This window comes from Diceros bicornis, chromosome X (genome assembly GCF_020826845.1).
Source record: "Diceros bicornis minor isolate mBicDic1 chromosome X, mDicBic1.mat.cur, whole genome shotgun sequence".
NCBI lineage: Eukaryota > Metazoa > Chordata > Mammalia > Perissodactyla > Rhinocerotidae > Diceros > Diceros bicornis.
Genome location: NC_080781.1, coordinates 16,283,850 through 16,301,380, shown reverse-complemented (window position 1 = coordinate 16,301,380; position 17,531 = coordinate 16,283,850). Strand labels below are relative to the sequence as shown.

Here is a 17,531-nt window from a genome sequence, read left to right as displayed (position 1 = left end):
CCTTCCCAGTGCTTATCCCAGAAACGAAGATACTCCCCCACCCTCACCCTTCCAGCCTTCTTTGTGTCTCTTAGAGATGGTGCAGGAGCTAAGAAAATCTCTTCAAACGTAATGAGAGATGCTTTATAAATGCCGGTATCTTTGTCAATGAGGCAGTGTTGTTTTATTATATCTACTATCTTTTTAGTGGAAGAAAAGCCTGTATTTGGATGCAGAATCAATCCAGTTCTCTAAGCATAAATGAAAATGAAAACTCAGACTCACCCTTGAGAGATAGATTGTGCCATTAGCCATGTGATTTGGAGGAGCCGAAGGTGCCATTAGAAACAGCTTTTAAAATTTAGCCTTAAGTGGTCATCTCAATGTAAATGACCTAACAAGTAGAAAATGAGAAGTTTCTATGAAAACATATTGTTACATAACTTCACATACTTGATGATATTTAAATGGACCAAAAAAATATAACAGTGCTACCTTAACGATTTGCATTTTGTGTATGACTTGTTCACGTGCCCTCATATGTTAATGTCTCTTGTCATGCTTAAAGCCAGATTACAAATACACAGGAAAGGCCCTCTCTGCGAATATCTCCTTTTCACATGATTTTTGAAGTAGATTTATGGGAGTAGAAATTCTTTCATTCAGCTATTAGAAAAAAGGCTAAAAGCATAAATATGTCCTGAGACTTAAGATTATATAAACTGCAAATGAAATAATGAAATCAGTAAACAATTCTCATATATTTGTTGTGTGCAAACCACAACTCCAGGAGGTGCCCAATATGAATGGTGACCCTGGAATTGGGCCAATATGGCAATATGTATCTATTGGGTGCGGTTCTCTGAATAGGTTCCAGGTAGCAGCATCTTTTTCTAAGAGGGAAACAGGCTGTCAGCACTGAGGCCTTTGGGGCTTCTGCTGAGTTGTATCCTGTTAAAATCCCCTCGGGCCTTCCTGATGCCTGCCTGCCTGCCTGCCTGCCTCTCATAGCGTCTGTGGAAGCTCTGTTCTCTTTCTGGGGACTGAGATTTGGGTTCAGCTTTTTTGTCATTTCTTAGTGACATCTAGACTTAAAGGTTATGTCTGTAGCATTTCCTAACCCATGTGCTATGAGGGGATTATAGGAGTGTAGAGTAGTGATCCCCTCAGCTCTCCAGGGTGGATGGGAAGGGCCTTAAGTGGTTGGAACCCTCCTCTGGGTTGATGGCCTCCAACAACTTTTGGCCTCCAGCAGTATGTCATCGAAATATTATCATTTTATATGTGCGCCATTATCTGAAAAAAGGTTGAGTGGCACTAACTTACTGCATGTATTTAACTTTTCCATATAAAGATGTTTAACACCGACTCTACTTTTCCTTAGGGAATGCTCCACCTTCCTTGTTAGAGAAAGGTGTATATGACTAGCAAAGGAAACTCCGGGATAATTAAAAACCCTCGTATGTATCTTATTTCAGAAATTCTTTCTCTAGGACTTCTTTTGGGAATCAGACCTTGAAATAGCTCAGACTTAAAGATAGAACTTAAAGTTCTATTATATCTAGAATAAAATAAATTCATTCTAATTAAAGAAACAATCTTTTTAAGCGAAAATGTAGCTTCTGGTTGCGGCCATGATGGAGTAAAGGGTATTAGACTTACTCTCCTGCCATAGACAATTTTAAAATTGGACAAAATACGTGACCCAGCTCTTTTTAGGCATTAGACAATACATAGCACAGGGATGTGATCCTTGAGAGAAGAGAAGCATAAAGTGAGTTCCACATCAACTCTGGCTTTTTGCCTGGGGGCACTCTCTAAATTGCAGCACAGGGCAGTGGAGCCCAAACAGAGAGCAGAAGATTCACTGGATAGAGGAAACAGAGATTGTAATTCAGAGCTTCCAAGGTGGCTGCAATTTTCAGGGCCAGGAATTGCAGAGGAACAAGCTGTGCAAAGAAAAAGCTCCAGAAGTCTGTATATGGGAGTCCTTTGAGTCTTTGGCCAAATACTGAGCTGTGCATCAATAGGGCAAGACTCCACCAGGCCTGGCAGAAAATAAGTACAGAGAGCGTGTGGGCTGTGAGCTGAGTAAATATCCCAGAGGTCACCAGTGATGGGAGATGTTGGAGTTCTGACCAAGCAGAGTAGAAAAACTTTGCTGAACACACGTGGCATCAAATTGAGAACACAGAAAAGGCAGCCATAGGAATAGTGCTACCCTGGACCCACCCAAATAAAGCCTGAAACCAAGCCTTGATAGGTCAAGATGATCTGCAAGTAACTTGCACACCGTGACAAAACTCAACACTCTTGCAAGGAAAACAACAAAATCCAGTCTCTCAACAATGTAGCATTCCCAGTTGTTGAGAACATACAATCGCAAACTGCTATACGTATGAAGAAGCAGGAAAATGTGAGTTATGGTATGGGTAGCTTATGAAAGACACGGGGGACATTTCTGAATACAGTTTTCAGACATCAGTGCATGCTTCAATTAATACTGGCATGACCAAAAGGAAGCTTGATTACTGCTTTTTGTGTGTTACTCATCCAATTTTTTGTTACCAGTTATACAATATGTAAAATGAAAAAATCAAAAGCTAATATGGCAAAATCTGTAAGTTATTGCCCAATAAAAAGTCGGGAGTTTTTACAAGTAGGTGAACTCTTCGAGGTCATGACTTCCCAGTATCACCAAGCAGTGAATGACTGCCTAAGCCTCAATGATCCCAGGCTATTGGCCCTTGGAATGTGACATTTTCTGGAGTGAGCTTGTCCCTGGGCCCGTCTCCTTGGCTTATCTCATTTACTGTGGTATGCCAGGCATTTCTTCTGACACTGAGATAGACCATGCTTCTCTTTTTTTCCCTGTTACCTCATAAACCATGATGTGGATGAGCCTGCTTTAGTAACTGACTTATGGGGATGCTGGAAATTCTGAGCAGAAATCCCAGCCATGCAGAATAATTGCATCTCTTGGGGAGGCGTTAACAAGCAGAGGCAGAGCTGAGTGCTCCTGGGCTTCAGCATCTATGGAGCTTTCTCTCAACAGTCCCCCTGAAGCTCCGTGCAGAAGGTGTTCATTAGTAAATATTAAACAGTGCTTTTCGTACTGCTGGTGGGATGCTGAGGGTGTGAAATCCCCTCAGGGCACTCTGAGGCTCACTTAACAGCCACACCAAAATTGTACAACACTCACTTTCTCCTCGAATGATACCACTTTCATCAGAGAAGGTTATGAAAAACAGCCATGCTGGATAACTTCTGGGAAACTGGTACTAGGGAGCGGGGGGAGAGCTGACCACCAGGAGAATTGGCAAAGCAGAGTGCTTTTCTTTTTCATTTGGACCAGCTGGTAAACTCATTTTCATCTTTTCATTTTTCGTTTTGATATGTCCATTTCTAAGCTATAAGTTCTGGTATAAACTCTCATAGGGCACTTATAGTGTCTGAGAAAATGTGGCCTACCTTTTAGAGGTACTTTTTAAGTTGTTACTACAATTATGAACAAATAATAAATTCAGTATAGACCAACAAGTAAGCCTGATCATATAGATAAAGCTTTCTTGTGTAGCTAATCTATACCTACCTCTTCCTCATTCAACTTGACCTCACTTCTAATGTTTGAAAATTGAGAGAAGTAGATTAGTAGTCTGGGGGAAGATTGGGCCATCCATCAATTAATCCATTCAGTCAACATTTATTCAGAATCAGTATTTGCCAGGCACTGTGCTAGGTATTTGGTGGATACAAAAGTTTACATAAAGATCATCTGTTTTCAAGGAGCTTACCATTTTTTAGAACCTTGTCACTCAAAGTATGGTCCATGGACCAGCAGCATTGGCATCACCTGGAAACCTGTTAGAAATGCTAAATCTCAGACCTGCCCCAGACCTATTGAATCTGAATTGGCATTTTTACAAGATCCCCAAGTGGATAGTATGCACGTTAAAGTTTGAGAAGCACTGGTCTAAATCACTGATTCTCAACCTGCGCATTGGAAGGACATAGGGACCTTTAAAAAGCACTGATTTTTTGGTCCCACCCCCCAGAAATTGTGATTTAATTGGTGTGGGGTGTAGCCCAGGCATTTGGATTTTTAAAAATTCCCCCAGGTGATTCTAAATTTGCAACCAGCTTTGAGAAACACTGGTCTAATATGTTGCTTTGTACTCTTGACAAAATGGAGCCCAAGATGATGTTGTGGCTCATTCTTATAACCAATTTACAAGCCAGGTGGCAAGTTTGTCTTTTCTAAAGATTTGAAGTGCCTAGACTAGATGCAGACACATCAGAGCTCACTACTGGCCCCCAGCCAACAGGTTGTATGTCAGGGAGCAGCTCTCAGCTGGTCCCTGGCACCATAGCTGTGTAAATTGGTGGAGTACTTCAGCTATGTTCCCTAGGGCCCCTCTGGCAGGATCGAGTAGACTGAGGCATGACATTGAGGTCTTGGCAAGGCCTCCCTCCTCAGACACACCTTGGGGCTATGGCAATCCCCCCCCCTTGGCCCTCCTCCAAGTGTGTGAGCTGCTGCCAGGGTGTTTCACCTGAGGATGGTGCTGAGTCACGTGACAACTGCTTGTGAGCTTAATTAAGAAGCTTTCCTGGCTACATTGTCCCTCAAGGTCTCTGGGACCAGTCCATAGAACCACAGTAATGACAGTAACAACCACAAGCAGTTGTGTTGCTCTTTACACCTTGCAAAGATTTTCCTGTGTATCAAGAAACTGAGACCCCGACTTTTTATCACTAGTGAACCCCTTACACATCAGATGGCCCAAGTTTGCTCTCCACCTCTTCTCTCTGAGATATCTCGGCTATCTCTGAGATCTCTCTCTCTGACCCTTCTCTCTGAGATACTCGGATAACCTGAGAGTACAGAACATAGAGGTTGGAGTACAGCACTCCTAAGGCTTTGTTTATTCATTCCTTAAAAGGAAAAACATCATTTGTATTTTAGAAGGAAAAATATCATATTTTACTGTAATATCTACTTGGTGATGAAGCACAGAGACAGCATTTTGGCTGTTTTAATGACTTGATCATAGAAGAATGAGCATTCTATGTCAGAAATATAATTCTTTCTATACCCTTGACTCTCGATAAGGGTCCAGGTCTACTGTCCTCTGCTTTCATGCCAATAGAGCTTATTTCTAATCATCATTGTTCTGGAAACTTTCATCTGCATGCTAATCTTTTACTCTTTCCCACTACAAACTCTGGCCTTATTCAGAGGCCATCCCCTCGCCTGCCTACACTGCCTTTTCCTCATCCTTATCTCAGAATTTGCTAGGGTAACCATCATCTCGGGTTGTGCCTGTGGTTCTGGTGTAATTATTAATTGTGTCCCAGGTTTGGAAATAAATTATGTGGTCATCCTAAAATCTTCCAGTATTTTGGCCACTCTCCTCAGTGGTCATCTACTGCCTCATTGTCCTGCCTTCCCCCACCCCTTGCCATCCTCTTTGGGGACATGTACTCCACCCTGATGACGTTCTAGTCTCACAAGTCATTGACCACCTGCCCCTCCCTTCTGACAGGGGTCACTCATGGGTGCCATCTTGCCTCACACCTCACATCACTATTCAGTAGACATTGGTTGGGAGCCTCCTGGGAGCTAAGCACTGCCTTCACCCTAAGTGCCAATTCTTGAATATTCTCTTCCATGACCCCAGCTTCCCACTCTCTCTCTTCCCTTCCTTCACACTTGGTGATCCTGCCCTTGACTTTTCTCATTGCCTTGCTTCTTGCCCTCATTCTCTCCTTCCTGGCTGCCTGGTGTCTCTTGGTCCTACTTGTTTTTAAATCCAGGCTAGCACTCCTGCTGGCATCCCTGTGCCATATTGATTCACTATGTCTGCCTCTCCCAGAAGGCTCTGAGCTTGGGAGCCCCATAAGTATATGATGATTCTCTTTTTTCTCCTGAATTCCTCTCCTACCTTACATGTTTTAGGTCCTCAATAAATAAATTGAATTCACTGCTCTTTTACACTTCTGGAAGCACCCAGCCCTCATACGAATAATTCTCTCTTCATTTCTGCCATCAAAAGGCTGGTTCTCTTGTCTGGTTTGTTGAAGAGAACTTACTTTCACTGCTCTTTTTGCTGTCAAAATTGTTCCTGTTTCCCTTAAATTAGCTTCTATTGCTAGGGGAAGAACAAGGCCTCGGTTCTCTGAAAATCTCCGACCCACTCCAGGCATCTTGATGCTGCGGCTGTTTTCTGTCTTGCAGCAGGCCTCTTTTTTCACTTTTCTTAGTATTCTAAGTCGCAGTGGCAGTTTTCTTTTTTGAATGTGCTTATCTCATCCATGAGCCTTGTATTTGTTCTTGTACCAGTCAGGACAGTTAGACATATTGTGTTCTGCTTTCCCTCTCTTACCTTGAATGATGCAATGATTAGCACTGTTAATCATTCCTTAAAAAGCAGAGTGTAGAGGAACCATCCAAGGCATTCCCCACTGATGGGAATATAGTAAATATAATGTCATATGCACTGTTTTCCCCTGTAGGTGGGCAGGAGTTCTAAAGTTACTCTAGATATAAAGATATTCTGGATATATTCTGGATAAAATTTTCTTTATTGGTTTTTCTCACCTATGACGCAAAAGGTTTCATTACATTGGTTCTTGGGTTACTGCTTGCATAAGACTAAGGCAAAACATGGATTTGCACCATTTAGAAAGTTCAAAAGAAAGCCTTTTAAAAGAAATGTAGCACTAAACAATATTTGAGTGCCTTTTGTGGACTTAATTCTGTATCACATGATCTGAAATGAATGTGGAGGGAAGTCCAGTCCTCATATAAGCAAACCCTTCACACATGAAAAGATTTAAGATTATTTGAAAAGCTGTGAATGATTCTTTCCTCTTTGGTACCAGAGCTCTTGGTTGATACCTGTTATGAAAAAAGACCTTGTATAATACTGTGTGTCTTTCTTTCATGTAAATCTCCAAGCTCCCTGGAGTTAGGGATCATGTTCCTTGCGTATTTAGTGTTTGGTGCCTACAGAAGGAACTTAAGTGTATTTTGCATTTAATAGATGTTTGTTGAATGGAATATCGTGAAGTGCAAATTAACACAGTTGTGAGTGTTAGAGAAAAGATAAAGCATTCACCATAATCACCTTCCTAACAGTGAGTTTCAAGTTGGGTTTTGAAGATGAGAAGGACTTATCGAGAAAAAGAGGAGGAAAAAAATGTGCCAGGCATTTCCTCAGAAGCAAAGCCTTCTGGATTGAAAGACTAATTTCTAAGAATTAAGAGTAAAGAAATTCCACCCCCTACTCCTTCATAAGTTTTTCCGCTATCGTTGATGACATAACGTCTCAGGGTTGGAAGAACCTCAGAATCCATCAAATTCTGCCACCACCACCTCTACTGGTGAATCCCTTCTTTAGGGACTGATGCTAGATTGGTTAGGGGGTGATGTGACATGAGCAGGACCAGAATATTTACCTGGGCTTCTCAATGCCATTTTCCAAGAAAGATAAGCATTCTCCCGTATTGTAAGTCTTTTGAACCTTGTTTTGTTCTGGGTAAATCTGAATTTGATGCTTCAAGTGTCTCTGTTTTTGATGTTGGTTGGGACTAGAATTTACATTCTGTGATTAAGGACCCATTTCCAAAATGCACGCTCTCTTTTGAAGTGTCGGTTTATCCTTGTAACATACCACTGGGGGAAGGGAAGGTGGTAATCATTTACCTCTCGCCTGAGGTGGGCCTTATGTAAATTTATATAGAATCATCACGAGTTAAGGTAGATAGAGGCTATCTTGTTCTGCAATAACCCAAGTGTTGGATTGCAAGAGATCACAGAACTAGGGTTAGAAAGAGTCTTCATTGATTCCACAAATATTTGTTGTACTGGGCATTGTGCAATGAGCTGGGTTATAATGGTGAAAAGTCAGATGTGTTCCTCACCTTGCTGGAATGTGTGATCTAGCAGGGCACAAGTGAGTCACATAAGCTGTGGCCCTCCAGGGCCCTCTACAGCCAGGCCCTAGGCCACTGCCTGTCTACTGCCTGAGCCCTCCTGGCCCCTTCCCCAATGCCACTGGTGTTGTGGAAGCCCATGAGTGTCTCTCCATGGGCCCTGAACGTGATCTTCTCACTTTCTTCAGCATTCCCTCCTTCAGATGTAACTTTAAAAGTCCTCTGTGTTCCTGGTGTATTTTGGAAAGCCTTCACTCATTTTGGGCATTAGCTGAGAAGTTGTTGATCACAGTCTGAGAATTGGGTTTTTACTCAAGGATGTGTACTTGACAGCGGTGTGTATATTGTACATACACTGGGCAGGAAGAAATGCCCAAGCGAGGAGGTTTACAATAGGCCAGCTGAATCTTGGGTTGGGGTGGTAGAAGTGGAATTGAACCCAGAGGACAAATGCGAGATACAAAACTAGAGCAAATCAGTGTTCCAAGCAATTGGATTAGGGGACAAATAGAAGTGGTTTTATGGTATGAGGTTGAGTGCCCAGGAGAACCGTGAAGCCATCAGGCTCAGGATGAAAACTTGGCAAAGGCTGAGCTCTCTCTCTCTCTCCCTAGCACCTGGCACAAAGTAGGCGCTCAATTAACGTTTGATGAGTGAATAAACAGAATAAGGATTATTCAGAGGGAAGCAGGTATGATCTGGAAGAGGGAATAGATTTATTCATTCATTTAGTAAGCAAACACTGAGTTCTATAAGCTGGAGGAAGGGCTGTTCATGATGACAACTGTGGCCCATCAGCATCGAAAGGAGAAGGTGAAGGAGAGCGGTGCATTAATGAGCTTGCGTAAAGTGTGATTTTTCTTATGCTTGGCTGACTGTCGCAAAGCCCTTTTTAATTTTGACAAGCTTTGTGACAGGCTAATCAAAGAGAACATTTGTGCATGTGATATTTTCTAAACCACATTTGCAGTTAATGAAATAATTTTATTTCAGTAAAATTAAAATAAGGAAAATACATATCCTCCCATCTTTAAAGGAAAAAAAACAGATCTTATTGATTCTGGGCATCTAAAAGCAGCACCAGGTGTTGAGTTCCAGCCAGCAGCTCTCGCACACTTAAGCTTTTGTTCTCCCATCTGACTTTGGCGTTTGTGCTGACTTAGTCTTAGTAACCATTGTCGCATTGATAGTGGCCTCAAGGAATGGTCCTCCGTTCTCTCTAAAAGGGCTGTCAGATCTCCCTGGAGGGTGCTTGCCCCATTTCTCATTCTCTGCTCTCCTGTTTCCTAGGACTGCATCGATGTAGGCTGGTGGGAAGGAGAGCTCAACGGCAGACGAGGAGTGTTCCCTGATAACTTCGTGAAGTTACTTCCACCCGACTTTGAAAAAGAGGGGAATGTAAGTCTTTGTGGATTTGATCTCAGTGCTCCACACACTGTCAGAATTGTGGCTTCCATGATGGGACCTGGGATGCGGGTGGGGAAGTTGAGTGTAACGTTGAAGAGCACTGGCATTTTAGTTTGACGGACCCGGGTTCTGAGCCCTTGGCTGCCCTATACCCGGTGTGACTGTGAACAACTCCATTAACTTCCACGAGCTTCAATTTCCTCATCTGTCAGCTGGCGACAGTGATCGTTATCCTAGAGTTGTTGCATGAATAAACAAGATAAGGTGTGTAAAGCACTTGATGCAGTACCTGCAACATTTAAGCGCTCAAAGAAATGGCAAGAACCCGTGAGTGCTCCATTTAATAGGTGGACTGCCTGTGTCCTGCACAGCACGTCCTTGGGGGTGGTGAAGTGGCCAATATTGTGGAAGTGGCTGAAAAGCACTTTCTGAAGCTAAGGACGCAGAGCGAGATCTGCTAATCTTCCTACGATGTGCGTGTGTGTATGTGTGTCTGTGTGTGTGTATATATATGGCCGTGTGTATACACACACATTCATATATGTATATACACACACACCTCTGATCTGTGCTTTCTCTTTCTCTGTGGGAACCCATTTTACGATGCCATTGCTTAAATGAGCCAGTCCATCTTTGTTTGCCTCACTCCAGGTGAATTATTTCTCTGATGATGATGTAACAGGAAATGTTGAAAAGTTAGAAGCACTTTACATTATAAGGGGGCAGCGATTTGGTCTTTTCCATCCTGTTCTGCACCTCAGGGCTCTTTGCTCAGACTTTTGCATAACTTCTGCCCACCTTCCCCAACCTGGGCCCTCTTCATGCTCATGGGTGCTCTGTTACTAGACCTTGAACCTGGCCTTGACCCATCACCATTCCCATGGAGCTGAGCTTCAGGAAGGATAGAATACTGGTAGATTGGTTGCCAAGGATACTAAACAGCATTGATGGTGTATGAACTGCATAGATGAATGGATATAATTGTTCAAGAAGGTAGATGGTGTTGGCACCCACCAAGATTATGCCCCATAGATCCTTAGATTGGTTTGAAGCCTAGGGCCACACCTTTTAGGCTTTTTGATAGCTTGCTTTCTTGTATTGTTTAGCTTAAAGATATTCTATTCCACACCTGTTCTTCTCTCTTGAAATTGAGTTTGGGGTTCAGAGAATCTGGATTCTGCTTCCTAGTATTTTCCAGATCCTTGATACTTACTGCTGGTCCATGGACCACACTTGTCACTTTTCAGCATCACCTGGAGCTTATTAGCAACGCTCAGACCCCACCCTAGACCTGGTGCATCAGAATGTGCATTTTTAACAAGATTCTCAGGTGATCTGTTTACACATTACAGTTTGGGAAGCGCTAGTATAGAAGCAAGTATCTGTCTAAGTAATGACAACCTTAGCTTCCAGTTCCCAACCATATTTTAGGAGGGGAAAAATTCACAGAACAAAGAGGAGCTCACCATTCGATAAAGAAAGTTTCCACCAAGCAAAATCACTTGAGCCATTTTTACTGATGACGATTGCAGTGGTGGGTTATCAGTTGACAGAATCCATCCCTGAGAAGAGCGGATGCTAACACTTAGAAATGACCAGATAGTAAATGTTTTTGAACACTAGGACACAAGAATGAGGTTTGGCAAACATTTATAGAGTGTAGTGGTTGTGGCTCAAGGCTGCAGCGTTGGATAGACCTGGGCTTGAATCCTGGCCTTGTCACTTGTTCTGTTCAAGGTCAACTCCCTGAATGTCTCTAAGCCTCAGTATTCCCATCTATAAAATTGTGAGAATAATTGTACCTACCTTGTTGAACTGTTCAGGAGATTAGCTGAGATGATGTGCATGAATTCCTTAGCACAGGGCCTGGTACTTGGTAAACACTGCATACATGTTAACTATTCTGGTCTTTGTAATTACTATTACCAGAAGGGTGGAAAGGCTCCGGCTAAAACCGTGCAGTAATGATAGAAGTGTGACTCGGCTTCTTTTTGCTTCGGCTGGTCAAGTCAACACAGACTTATCTTGGTGTCTTGGTGAGCTTCCCTGGGAATCCAAGTACATCTAAAAACTTTGATGAATAGACTTGACAAAGAAATCTAGTACTTTATAAAATTTATTTGTAGAGACAAGCAAGCACGGAATGGCATAATCTTCATGTTACTTCTCATATTTTTTCAGGATCTGCTGCCTGACAGCTATGTTTCATGTTCATTCATTCATTCACTCTGTATTTGTTGGGTCCCTTCTCTGGGCTCTCCACCATGCCGGTTGGTGGGAAGTGAAGAGAACATATGGTTGTTGCCCTCATGGGCTTAGAGTTGGGCAGAGGTCTGGTGTTCAGGGCTGTAGAGACCTGCCAGACCCTTCTGAAAGGACGCTGAGGGCGGGCCTCCCCCAGGGAGTAGAGGTGAGGAGGCCATCCAGACTGCCCGTTTCACCTTCTCACTGATCTTTGTAAGCCTGGTAAAAGGTGTTCACATCCTGAAGCGTTTGGGTGCCAAGACCTTCATGTTGACTCCTCTCCCTGTGGCCAAGGAATCTTAGCAAGCATGCTGTCCTTGGTTCTGACTGAGGTAGTATGATTTTGAAGGCTAAGGTAAAATCTGGATAATTCTTTTAACAAATGGGCAAAGCCTGTGGTTGCCTACATTGTGGCACCCTGTCTTCTAGTTCCCAGTTATATTTTAGTGGGGCAATAAATTCACTCAGGTGAGAGACTGCATGGCATACTTTTCTAGAAGCTCTGCTCTGTTACATAAGGTATTAAGGAAAGACTTCCACTGAGACAGTGAAGTTGTCAGTGATGGGTAGATTCATCTTGGCTTGCTCGTTGAGGCATACATGCTCCTTGGGGCCCCATGGGCATCTCTCCAACCCCAGACAAGCAGCTATTATCTCGTTGATAGGTCTTTTAACCTTGTCCCTAAGAAGCAGAAAACTCAGTTTTAGGGGAACAATAGTCATACCTGTCAGACAAAGTAATACCTACAGCTGAGATGTGGTTGTATAATGTGACATTTAGCTTTTAGAAAATTCAAAGTATTACATCCTTTTCATCCTCTCTGGCCTATAAAACCAGCCAACCAGCTTTGCATCGGTTGTTATACCAGCCTTTATTGCTGCACCCAGAGTATTGGTGAGTTGGTGACAATGTGACTGGATATGGGGCTGTCGTTTGCTGCGTTGACTGCGTAAAGATGATTAGAACTATTAACACAAACACGCTATATGGATGATAGAGTCTGAAACATTATGCTGCCACTGGTTTCAGCAGATGTCATCTTGTCTTGCCAGTGGCTGGAGTTGCAATCATTCACCCAGAAAAGAGGACGATCTGTGATGATTAGGGCAGACAACAGCAAACAGCACTTAGTCAACAGCAGAACTCTTGAATCAGTAGGCATCAGTGAAGCCATTCTGACGAGGCTGGCGTATTTTCTGCTGGGAAGTGGATTCAGGTGGTTACCACAGGGCATTTTGGTATTGCTGGAGGTCTTTCTTTCAGAGAGTGCTCAGCAGATTCTCTGTCACCAGGGCGACAAATGCTTTGGGGCTTTTTCTCAAGATATTCCCTGAGAGCACCAGTTGATCTGTTAGTGCATATTTTAGAGCAATTATGTAAGCTATTTATGAGAGAACCTAGATTCAATAGCTGTCTGTTTATTTTGAGCCTTGACAGTAAAATTAAATATCAGAATGGAAAGATTAAATATTCTGAGAGCTCTAATGAAGCAATGTGCATTCTCTGTCATCATTACTGAAGGAAAACGGGGAACTTGGACTCTCAAGAATAGCAGAAACAACTTCTCACTGTCATTAAAAAATAGAATAGGTATTCTAAAAGATAATGTTTCTGAAAGATAGAGTATAAGGATTTAAAGTCTCAGGCTCTAGTTTTGTTAAGAGAATCTGTTCAAATCACCAGAAGAAGATGCTACTGTTCTAGTATGTATTGATTTGGAGGGCTCTTCCGAGTTTGTGCCGTGTCAAGGACCAGGGCATTGCTAAGATTCCCATAGGTGTTTCCTTAGTGAATGTTCTACAGTGGAGGGTCTGCCTCTCAGCCTCAGGGACACAGAAACCTGCCCCCAAGGATTTCTAAAGATGCCTGTGACTGTGATGCAGTCTCACTTTTGCCAACTCAGAGAGTCTTACCCCAGGAGCAGACTGCCAGTTGACTAATTGCAGCAAGAACTGAAATATCAGTCCATCTGGAACGCATGGGTCTGCCTGCCCTGGGCATTTGCTCCTTGTGGGCCTGATTCCTTAGAAGCCAGGTTCTATAGGAAACCACATTTCTTTGGTGCTTTCTGGGAGAGCAAGGAATGAAAACAAGAGGAGGAGCTAGTTGTTCTCACAAAGGGTCTTGCAGGTGTAGCTTGAGGCCCCCTCACGCACCAGAGGGAAAGGTGTGCCAAGGGAACCGTATGTGGTATTCAGCTGAGCCCAGATGATGCTTCCAAGAGCACTGCACCTTTGGCCTTAGCAACTCTCCATTTTCATGGCTGACCAGACCCTTCCTGTTCATTGTCAATCTCCAGACACATTGTGGTACCATTGAGTAGGTTTCCCATGTTCTCGATTACAATTGAGTGCCGACCTTAATGCCAACCTTAAGATGGTTCTAGATCACTCAGCAGGAGTTTTGTAGGTTCAAAACTTTAACATAAAAGGAAGTCTCTTGCTGGATTCCCACAATGGCTAATCCACTGTAGGTGAATTTTGCTGATTTAACTCTGACTACGTTCTCTTCACCAAGTTCTTAGGAGACCCCTTACCTTAGCTCCCGTCATCTGACAACTCACTTTATAAAACTGTCCTCAGCTGAAATCTTCTTTGTTCCTAGTCATGTCCTTCAGCCTTTTGAGAACCACTATTCTTTCTAATTTCTAAAGATGCCCAATGAATTATTTCCCCATTTTTGGTCTTCCAAAAAGAAACAAATATGTCCTTCTAAAGCAGCATTATGAAAAAAAATCCACCTATGACATTATTTGTCTGTACATTTACTTTTCTGGCTAATTTCACATGCAGAGATGGGGATTGTCAAGGCGTTAATGTCACCAAGTATGGCCTAATGAGGAGCCCCAACTGAGCTTCTCTGAGGTGGCCTGGATGGCGCTCCTTCTCCCTTCTCTGTTGGTACTTACAGACTATAGTCTCTCAGTTGAGCACCTCATTCCATATATTCTTGCTAAAGTGATTCTCTCTCATCACTCTGTGTGAACTGTAATCTCTTTGAAGGCAAAGCCCATGTACCTTCTCCTTCATGGGGCCTAACAGCATGTGTCTTAGTCAGTTCAGTCTGCTATAACAGAATACCGTAGACTGGGTGGCTTATAAATGACAGAAATTTATTTCTCACAGTCTGGAAGCTGGGAAGTCCCAGATCAAGGCACTGGCAGATTTGGCATCTAGTAAGGGCCCACTTCCTGGTTCATAGATGGCTGTCTCTTGCTGTGTCCTCACACGGTGAAAGAGGTGAGGGGGTTCTCTTTTGTAAGGGCACTAATCCCATTCGTGAGAGCTCCACCCTCATGACCTAATCACTCACAAAGGCCCGGCCTCCAAACACCATCACATTGGGTTAGGTTTCAACATATGAATTTTGGGTCCATTCAATGGACATTCAGTCCATAGCAGCATGCTTGGTACATAGTTGGCACTCAGGAATCTCTTGTCCTTTGGTGACAAGGTGTACCTTCCCTTCCTTCTCTCCCTCCCCTCCTACTTGCTGCTCTCTCCTGTACAAGTGTGAAAGAGGAGGAAGAGTAGAGGGTAGGGCAGGGAGAAGCCAGGCCCTTTGTCAGATTCCTCTTCCCAGACAAAGGAGGGCCCAAGTCCTTCCATCTGGATGTGAGGTCTGGACATGGAGTCGAGGCATCACTTTCAGGGTGGGGTGGATGGGGTGAAGAGGTGAGCCAAGGGGGTGACCTGAGAGACAGCATCTTAGGGAGAAGCTGAATACCAAAGCCTGGGTGACTATCCAATAGGCTGGCAGTCTGGATGGGCCCTGCTAAGAGGGAGACCATGGATGTAGGCCACCAGGCCGGAGGCGAAGGAGAGGAAACTCGGGAGAGACTTTGCCAAGAGCAGGTTTTGTGGTGGCTCCCGGGGGTCTCCTGTGCTAGGGACTCTGTAGGGTGCAGAGGGGCAGTTACAGACACTGTCATCACCCCGAGCGTAGCCCAAGCTGCACTCTTCAAAGGTGTTGCCAATCTACCAGGAACAGGGGAGAAAAGGGAAGAGTAGAGGCCCCCATGTGTTTCTAGAGCCATGAGGGGTGCCCTGGTCAGGAACTGTCCATTTGTGCCCCCTCTCCAGCCTCCAGAGAACATACACCAGAGAATGTACACCTCCAGAGAACTTAGCTGGGTGCCTGGAGGAGGGCTTCCCAAGGCTCAAAATCAAGCTAAAATTTGCTTCCAGAACCTTACCGTGTTCCTCAACAAAGCCCCCGTAAAGGGTACCCAACCATCAGGAGTATGCTTCTCTAGTTATTTTCAAAAACCACGTCTGGGACCAGAGCTCTGAAGGTAAACTGGCTCAAGTGGCCAAGTGGCCAATCAGAATTCCTGCCAGGGAGGACACTTGAGCCAGCTGACATGCTTTTTTCACTTGGGAGTGGCCAAACATGCCAAAAAAAGGACAGAGTCAGTTCTAAAATCCTTCAGCAGGAAGTAAAACTTGCCTTTCTGCTGTCTTCACTCCAGAATATTCAGATCTATTTCCTTCCTGGTATTGATGATAAGAAATCAAATCTGGTTAATATACCTTTTGAAAGATAGCGTTTGCTTCTCTGTCTAAGCCAACAAGTGTACACACGGGTAGACACATACGTACGTGCATACAGGCCTATGTGCCCTGCATATGTGAAGACCGTGGAAGGCATTCTGCTGTCCTAGAAATCAGAAAATGTTGGCTCGTTGATTTTGTTATGAACATTTTCATGTTGGCTCTTCTTTAATGAACTGCCACGGCCTGGACATTGAGAGATGTGAGTTCTGGGCCCACACTGGCTACCACCTAGCTGTTGACATGGCCCCTCTAGGCCTCAGTTTGCTCAGCTGTAAAGGGACTCTATGATCATTCATAGCTCTAATGTCCTGTTTTTAGCATCGACCTACAAATTGAGCAGGCAGAAGCCACCTGAGTTTGAAGCTTGAGTGTTTTGTTTTCACCATGGAGGGAAGCATAAAGAGAATAAATAGAACAAGTGCCTTTAAAAATTCATGACTTAAAATACCCACCTGAGTTGAAAGGATGTTTCTGTCTGCACATCTATAGGAGCTAGTTAATGCTGGTAAACTCGATAGAGAAAATGTTGACCTACTGCTTAACCTGGAGGTCTCCTCGGTGCTGTCTCCTTTATCCAGTCACAATTGGACATTTGGGGGAAAATCAACTAAGTGATGAGCTTACATCTTTTTATTTGAGAATCGTGAACTCCTATGATGAATTTTTTACTGTCCCATTTTGCTACAGATTTACCCAGTCTGCCTTCTCAGTTCTCACTGCCCTGTCTTCCTGTTGCATTAAAAGAAAAATTCATTGCAGGCTCAGGTGCAATTCTTTATTAATCATTTGGGGGACGATCTAGGGCTACAGAGAACCCTGGCCATGATTTTTGTTTAGAATTACCTTAAAAAACATCTTATTTGAAAATGTGGTGTCATTTCTCATCTGAGGAGGCAGGAAGGTTAAGTTTGATGGAATCAGAGAGTGAAGTCAGTCCAGGAAAAACAAAACAAAACAGGACAACCTGTAAAGCTACTCTGCTACTAAGCAAAGCAGGCACCTGGCCAGTGTTGATCAAGCATGGTGGATGCAAGACAGCTCACCAACTGTTCCTTCCTTTCCACACTGCCCCACCTGCCTCCACAACTGCCAGGGCTCCCAACAAAACCTCACACCTCGGCCTCCTTTCTCTGCCACATTCAAGCACACACTTGCCATGACCACTTTTCACACGCTGTCTGTTAACACTTCCCTTCCTCTCTCTCTCAGTGCCCCTCTGCTCCACCCTGTCACATTTCATGTGTCTGCCACATGCCAAATCTGACACAACACTAAGGGTTTTCTTTCTTTGCACGGTAATCTTGGAAAATATGATGACTTATAATTGTCTTTTTTAATCAGGGGCCCTGTGGTTTGAGGCAAGGTCGCTGGGGGAACGGCCTCAGCAAGAGGAGGCTCATGTGAAA

The 17,531-nt window shown here is 43.7% G+C and overlaps 1 protein-coding gene across 3 annotated transcripts in view; it reads left to right on the top strand.

The window, feature by feature from the left end:
* Nucleotides 1-17,531, top strand: part of SH3KBP1 (SH3 domain containing kinase binding protein 1) — a 337,148-nt gene that overhangs the window by 259,487 nt on the left and 60,130 nt on the right. For all 3 annotated transcript variants that reach the window (XM_058535538.1, XM_058535540.1, XM_058535539.1), the window contains one exon: nt 9,208-9,315. In XM_058535538.1, the coding sequence (XP_058391521.1) occupies nt 9,208-9,315 (108 nt within the window). The remainder of the gene's footprint in view (nt 1-9,207; nt 9,316-17,531) is intronic.